At 35.9% G+C, this 8,036-nt stretch overlaps 1 protein-coding gene across 1 annotated transcript in view; it reads left to right on the top strand.

The window, feature by feature from the left end:
* Positions 1 to 8,036, top strand: part of Dpy19l2 (dpy-19 like 2) — a 129,103-nt gene that overhangs the window by 113,316 nt on the left and 7,751 nt on the right. The window contains exons 17-20 of the mRNA XM_021171758.1: positions 2,723 to 2,747; positions 4,162 to 4,281; positions 5,144 to 5,318; positions 6,912 to 7,011. Coding sequence (XP_021027417.1) covers positions 2,723 to 2,747; positions 4,162 to 4,281; positions 5,144 to 5,318; positions 6,912 to 7,011 — 420 coding nt within the window. The remainder of the gene's footprint in view (positions 1 to 2,722; positions 2,748 to 4,161; positions 4,282 to 5,143; positions 5,319 to 6,911; positions 7,012 to 8,036) is intronic.

Raw genomic sequence — 8,036 nt, 5'->3', positions numbered from 1 at the left:
ATGGGATTATTTCAATCTTCTTGTATCTGTTGAGGCCTGTTTTGTGACCGATTTATATGGTCAATTTTGGAGAAAGTACCATAAGGTGATGAGAAGAAGATATGCAATTTTAGGATGAAATTTTCTATAGAAAAATCCATTTGATTCATAACTTCTGCTAGTTTCACTGTGTCTTTGTTTAGTTTGTGTTTCCATGATCTGTCCATTGATGAATGTGGTGTTGAAATCTCCCACTATTATTGTGTGAGGTGAAATGTGTGCTTTGAGCTAAGTAAAGTTTCTTTTATGTATGTGGGTGCCCTTGCATTTGGAGCACAGATGTTCAGAATTGAGAGTTCCTCTTGGTAGATTTTTCCCTTGGTGAGTATGAAGTGTCTTCATCTTTTTTGATAACTTTTGGTTGAAAGTTGATTTTATTTGGTGTTAGAATGGCTACTCCAGCTTGTTTCTTGGGAACATTTGCTTGGGAAATTATTTTTTCTAGCCTTTTACTCTGTGGTAATATCTGTCTTTGTCACCTAGGTGTGTTTCCTGTATGCAGCAAAATGCTGAGTCCTGTTTTCATATCCAGTCTGATAGTCTATGTATTTTTATTGGGGAATTGAGTTCATTAATGTTAAGAGATATTAAGGACCAGTGATTGTTGTTTCCATTTATTTTTGTTTTTAGAGGTGGAATTATGTTTGTGTGGCTATCTTCTTTTGGGTTAGTTAAAAGAAAATTACTTTCTTGCTTTTTTCTAGGGTGTAGTTTCCCTCCTTGTGTTGGGGTTTTCCATCTATTGTCCTTTGTAGTGCTGGATTGTGGAAATATATTGTGTAAATTTGGTTTTGTTATAGAATATCTTACTTACTCCATTTATTGTAATTGAAAGCTTTGCAGCATATAGTAGCCTGAGCTGGCCTTTAGTGTCCATATGACATCTGCCCAGGATCATCTAACTTTTAGAATCTCTGTTGAAAAGTCTGGTATGATTCTGATAGGTCTACGTTTATGTGTTACTTGACCTTTTTCTCTTACTGTTCTTAATATTCTTTCTTTGTTTTGTGCATTTGGTGTTTTGTTTATTATGTGATGGGAGGAATTTCTTTTCTGGTCCAATCTATTTGGGGTCTGTAGGCTTCTTGTATGTTCATGGTCATCTCTTTCTTTAGGTTTGGGATGTTTTCTTCTATAATTTTGTTGAAGATATTTACTGGCCCTTTGAGTTGGGAATCTTTGCTCTCTTCTATACCTATTATCCTTAGATTTGGTCTTCTCATTGTGTGCTGCATTTCCTGGATATTTTAGATTAAGACCTTTTTGCATTTTACATTTTCTTTGACTGATGTGTCAATGTTTTCTATGGAATCTTCTACACCTGAGATTCTCTCTTCTATATCTTGTATTTGGTTTGTGATGCTTGCATTTATGTCTCCTGATCTCTTTCCTAGGTTTTCTATCTCCAGAGTTGTCTCCCTTTGTGATTTCTTTATTATTTCTATTTCCATTTTTAGGTCCTGGATGGTTTTGTTCAATTCCTTCACCTGTTTGGTTGTGTTTTCCTGCATTTTGTGTACATTCTATTTGTCAGCCTGAGTTTATGGGTTTTAAGTTGGGAAAACATATTTATCCCAGAATTTTAGGAAGCTCCTTTTCATTGCAGTTCATCTAATTATGTAAAAGTGATGTCTTCTCAAATGTCTCTGAGGCAAAATATTAACTTTTGCATTTAACACTGTCTTATATCTACTGAATTAATGTTTCCAGGGAGGACATGAGTTTTGCTTATTTATCTCTATAATTCCCTTTTGTGGTACTTGCATTTTGTTTGTTCATATAATAAACTGGCTACTAGATTTTTTCATACAAGTTGGATGGCCCCTGATGAATATAAAATAATCCTATAAATGCTAGGTCATTCCTTTGCTCCCTGTAGGGTTCTTTTGTGATTGGAAGAGTTCAGGATACAGAGATGGCTCCACTCGCTGGCTGCATAGGTAGAAAAGAACATACAGGGTACTCAGAGAAGTTTGAGTCTACTACCTTCCAGCAGACCATCTATAGCCACTTAAAAAAAAAACCCTACAGATGTGAATTCCCACTAGTCACAATCTATCTTGTCTTTCCTAGAATGTTTCTTCCTGTAAAGCCTTAATAAAGTGCAGTCTTTTCTGTAGAGAAATAGAATAGGCATCTTTACTTGAGGATTGGATTACTATAAACTCCATGAACATGAAATTATTTATATAGTATTCATAGTCTACTAGCTGTGCAGTATTTAGAACACTATACATTACTATATGTATTCAAATAGAGCTGCTTTTCAGGAAGTAAAATATCTATATATCTTAGCGATATTTAGCAAGTTATATATAAAATATTCATGTAGTTTATAATTGTGAAAATTCAAACAAGCCAAAAGTCCAACAGAAATCATTGGGAGCACTTTATTTATAGTACATAGCTTAAATACATAAAGAGATGTCTTCAGGGATCAGTAAAACATATTGTAATTTAATCAAAGATCAGCTTTTTAATATACCATAAGTAGAATGATGGTGAATTGCGCCTTTGAAATTTTGTAATTTTATTAGCGTATATAGTGCTTTAAATTTTATACTTTACACATTCTAGAAAGAATCAAGAATTTAAAATCCAAGAAGAAAATAGATGATGTTGCTCTTATGTTATTATGTTGTAATGGATATTCAGTAAATAGATCATTTTTATTTTCTTCCAGAAAACAGCTTCTTGACAACGCAGAGGTAAAAGCCCTCATTCTTGGTAGACTTATGTATTAAATCCCACTTGAAGTATAGTTCATGAATGTGTGGCCCTCCTGCTGATGTGCATCAGTGCAGCTTGAATTTGGGACAGGAATAATCATTTCTGCCTGGCCTTCCTTCTCTTGTGTGATCTCAAAATGACTAGTAATAAGAATTTGAAAGCCATCTCAGAAAATGCAAGAGAATTATCAGAAGTGACCTATTTACTTTTTTTAAAGAGGAGGTTGTTTCCTAACTTCCTCCTTACACCCTATGTATAAATACATGGTTTTTAAAATTTTATTTATCCATTTATTTTATACACTATTATTCCGTTAATACATAAGTGTGTATCCTAAAACTCTTTCCATTCAATTAATTATCTTTTAATGCTAAGTTCTTATTGTCAGGTGTTTGTTACTTGTTCTTTTTTGTTGGTCATCAACTGTGTTTCCTGTTGGAGCTATTAAAATGTTCCCCAGTGTGCTCTGGTCATTTCTTCAATACGGTCCTAGAAAGAAGTACAAGTCAAAGTAACTGACCATTCTCTGGGATACTGAGAGTTTGGAATTACAGAAAATTTTAGTATTTCAGTGGTTTTATTTTCATTTCATTTTAAAGTATAAGCTGAGTATTTGCCTTTTGGTAAATGTAAATACCACATATCTGTAATGTAGTTGAATATCAGTAAATTAGGGTATAAATGTTCAGCTGTCATTACACTTGGTTGCATTGATTATTGCTACATCCACTGCAATTTTTCTAGTGGAAGTTTGTGTTTTATGAATAACTCAATTAGGAAAATTTTAATTTGAACTCTTTGTCCCACGGAACTCTCAGATTTGTTCAACTAGGATAGAGGATGGATTAGTAGGAAGCCTTAGACAATTCCACTTTAAAACTTGTCTGGCTTGTGTGCTGCTATGATATCTCTTAACTGAAGTGCACATGTGTATATGACGTTTTTTTTTATTTTGTCCCCTTGTCTTCCTCCCCTCCTGGTTCAAAACCTTTCCTAGATGTTACCCTCCTTAAGGCACTGTCTTCACTGTGGCCTTTCACACATCTGTGCTGCTGGGCTTGTTCCTCTTCTCCATTTTCTTCCTCATTGTTCTTGTCACTGTCTAATCAATTGCAACTTATTTATGTACAGGGGCCTACCAGTGCCCCTTCTAACTAAATGCACTAAGGTGTGGGCCTCGTGAGGGCCTCAGGGTTCTGTCTGAAGCACTCAGATCAGTTCCTTTCACAGATTATTATATTGTTAAATCACAGCTGAATGGATGGATGCATGTATTAACATGCTTAATGCTATGCTGGGAGAGTTCTGCCCTCAGGTATAAGAAACATTTTATTTTTGTCTGATAATTTAAACATGGATGAAGTGCAAAGGTCACTGCTTTGTGTCTTGCAGTTGATTTTCCACACCTTGCAGTTGTTGGCATTCACAGGTCTTGCCATCTTAATCATGCGGTTGAAGCTGTTTCTGACCCCCCACATGTGCATTATGGCTTCCTTGATCTGCTCACCAAGGGTAAGCCACCATTCTTGAGTGACTGCTATTATAACAACTGAAGCAACTGCCTTGGAGCTGCTGTGGTTTGCTAAGTCATCCAAAATCTGAAAGCAGCGAGTGCTTTAAGCTGTGTTCAAAGATTTTAAATGCCAGTTGATGATTCGAGGTTAGCAAGAAAGTAGCTTTGAAAAATTCTGATAGACTATAAAATGATGTTTCTGTAGAGAAAAATTAAGTATTCCTCCCTGCTGTTAATCATGATGTCTACAAATTAGTCTTTTAGCCTTTAGGTCTGTGCAGGTGTTTCAGGCCCACAAAACTCCCAAATGGCAATTTTTCAGTGCTGAAGAGGCCCGTGGTGGTCCTGCTTGGATAAAGAATTCCTAAAATTTTTTTTTCTATTCTGGCATTCCTTACTATATAGTTAATAGATACCTAAGCTAGCTAGATAACTATGTAAACTAGACAGACACTCAGTAGATCTAAAAGCACCTTATTGTGGTCTGACAGTTTAGCAGCCATTTTTCTGAGAGGAACATGCATGTCAAATGCTAGTGGATTTTCTCTGGTTATTCAAGCCATCATAAAAATCAGCCAAATGTTTAGCATATTTCAAGTTGCAGTTCACTAATTCTACTGTCTGGCTGCAAGTCAGTACTGGAAAGACACCCAATTCTTTCGAAAACACAGAAAACTTGTTTGTAACAGGTCTAGTAACTCCAGAATGTTGGCTGTTTGCAAGCAGCAGACAGACATTCCATGTGCCTGTGTACAGAGATATAATTACCCACTTTGGTTTCAGCAGGAAGGTGAGAATGTAATTTTGATCCAATAGTACTCTTCATATAAGAAATATAAATAAATGGTCTTTTTATTTCAGCTCTTTGGCTGGCTTTTTTGCAGAATTCATTTTGAGAATGTTGTCTTCGGCATTCTGACACTGATGTCAATACAAGGTTGTGCAAATCTCCATAACCAATGGAGCATAATGGGAGAATTTACTAACTTGCCTCAGGAAGAGCTCATACATTGGATCAAACACAGCACCAGGCCAGGTGAGCGGTTATGCATATATAATATAATATATATGCATAAATTTCTTTGTCACATACAGCTAAGAATTCCATCTGTGCATATATATGTGTATGTACATATATATACATACATATATATCTATCTATATCTATATCTATTTGTGTGTGTTCATGTGAGAGGCAAGTGTGTGTGTGTGTGTGTGTGTGTGTGTGTGTGCAATTCTGACTTGCAGTAGTTTTCCTTTTAATTACATTATTTGCCAGTCATTTGGAAGAAATACACTTTCGGTAGGTATTATACCTCAGTTTTGAGTTGCCATGACACTGTCATGATGCTAGAACTTACATCATGCCTCTCCATCACTGAAAGATAAAGTTGACTCTCTGTACTGTTCTATGCCCTTACTATTGATTGACATGTTTTCAGGAAGTAGTATTTAGAGTGCTTAATTATATTTCGAAAAAACAGTTATTTCACTGTAATTATTGATGAAATAATTGTAATAAATCATGTGGATGTGTCTAGTTGTGGCATGTCACTATGGAGATTTAAGGTCAGATCTAAATAAAATGCTATATGTTTCAGACCAATTTTTATTAAAAAATGTTAGCAATTATATAAACATTTAGTATATTAAAATGACAAGAATTAAGCTTTTTGGCCATATAGTTGACTTTGATGTAATATTAACAATGGCCAAATTTATTCTTTCAAAAATGTATACAACAAGTAATGTATGATTTGAAGAACTGGAGAAGCAGTAAAGATGCGAGCCTCCATGTAAGTGCAGGGAAATAATCTTGAGACTTCTGCAATAGACTACAAAGCTATCTGGCCAGTTCCCAAATTATAAATACTGACCTACTGAAGGACAACATTTTCTTATAACAAATCAATGTGACTCTAACTCACTAGCATAGCAACACAACAAAATTCTTCTGAAAAATTGTACCATGACGCTGGGCTTTGACATTGTTCATAGGAGGACAGAATGCTTTTCCTTTTGCTGAGTTTTCTACCTGTAGTATTAGAGCAGTGAAGGTAAATTTGTAAGTGTTTCAATGGTGTAGTCCTGGCAGCTCCATTAGCTTTGATACTTCTGAGCCTATTTTTTTACACAATAAGAAAAAAAACAAAAACAAAAACAAAATTCATTGAGTTATCCTACAAAACAAGTCACTGGATCCCTATAAAAAGGCCACGTCTCTGGGGTCAGTGAGATAGTTCAGTGGGTGAATGCACCTGCTACAAACCTGAGGACTTGATTTAGATTCCCAGACATCATATGGTAGAGGAGAGTCAATTCCCAACAGTTGTTTTCTTTATGTATGCTTCATGGTGTGCTTTTACACACAACACACACACACACCAAATAAGTAATTAAATGTAAAATGAAAATTAAAAGTATGTGCATAGCTCCTAGCACCAGGGAAGCAAAGTTTAAATATTCCCGAAGACAAAGGATACATATTGAATAAATAAGATATCTACCTCAGGGGCCATTATGCAAGATCTTTAATTTTTTTCTTAACTTGAATTGAGATTTTAGGGGCACATTGAACTTTTTATTTTCTTGGAAATGTTTTGTTAAGGAATGTTATCATGTTTCCCAGATGCCGTCTTTGCAGGTGCCATGCCTACAATGGCAAGCATCAAGCTGTCTACACTGCGTCCAATTGTGAACCACCCACACTATGAGGACGCAGATTTGAGGTGAGCAGTCACCTGCATCCATTGGATAGAATTTCCCCTACTTTAGCCCTTAGAAAAAGGAAAATTTTCATTTACACACACACACACACACACACACACACACACACACACACACGTGCGCATACATGAACCACACACACATATACTCACAAAAAATGGTTAATGTGTATGGGGGTTAGATGCTATGAGGGAGGAGAGAGACAACACATACAGTGATGGTGAGACAGAGAGATGCACACACTTCACTGCGCCCAACCCCCACACATACAGAAAGGGGTGGAAAGGGAGAGAGATAGACAGAAGAGAAAGGCAGAGAGAGAGAGAGAGAGAGAGAGAGAGAGAGAGAGCAAAAAAGCATAATACTCTAAAGAAGAAGTCAGAAGAGGTTAAATAAATTTGATTCACAACCACATTTTGCCAGCCTCTCTCTCAACTTCTTGTTTCTTTGCCTGATTTAAGAAATATTTCAGATCTTTACAATGGTTAATGGGTAGTTGATTTCCCTACATAAAGATTAAAAATAAAAAAATGGAATTTGCTATAAAACGTTTTTTAAAATTATGGAACTTCCTATATGATTAAGCAAAAACTCTACCTTTCCTTTGATGAGTAAAACTTCTGTTTACCTCTGTGTGTGTGTTTGCACATGTCTATGAACCAGAGCTAGTGGTGGATGTATTTTCTGATGCCTCTCCACGTTATTCTTGGAGACAAAGTCTGCTTAGCATAGAATTCAGCTAGACTGGCTAGAGAGTGTCTTGGGTCTGCATGTCTCCTGCTCCCCCTGCTCTAGTTGCAGGCATGAGCTGATAGTTTTGGCTTTGGGTTTATGGGACCAGAATTTGGGTCTTCATCCCAGTGCAGCAGATATGGATTTAAAAATGATTTATCAGTCTGTCTTTGTTCAAAGAATCTTTTTCTCTTAATTTTTGGTACATTGCTAGAAGAAATAATTTTGATTTATCCAAAAAATTTCTGTCTAGTTATAGTGATTAAACATCCCAGACAGTAGGGCCACAGGCCTC

Source organism: Mus caroli, chromosome 9 (genome assembly GCF_900094665.2).
Source record: "Mus caroli chromosome 9, CAROLI_EIJ_v1.1, whole genome shotgun sequence".
Lineage (NCBI taxonomy): Eukaryota > Metazoa > Chordata > Mammalia > Rodentia > Muridae > Mus > Mus caroli.
Note: the sequence above shows the minus strand (reverse complement) of the source record. Positions and strands in the feature narration are given on the sequence as shown.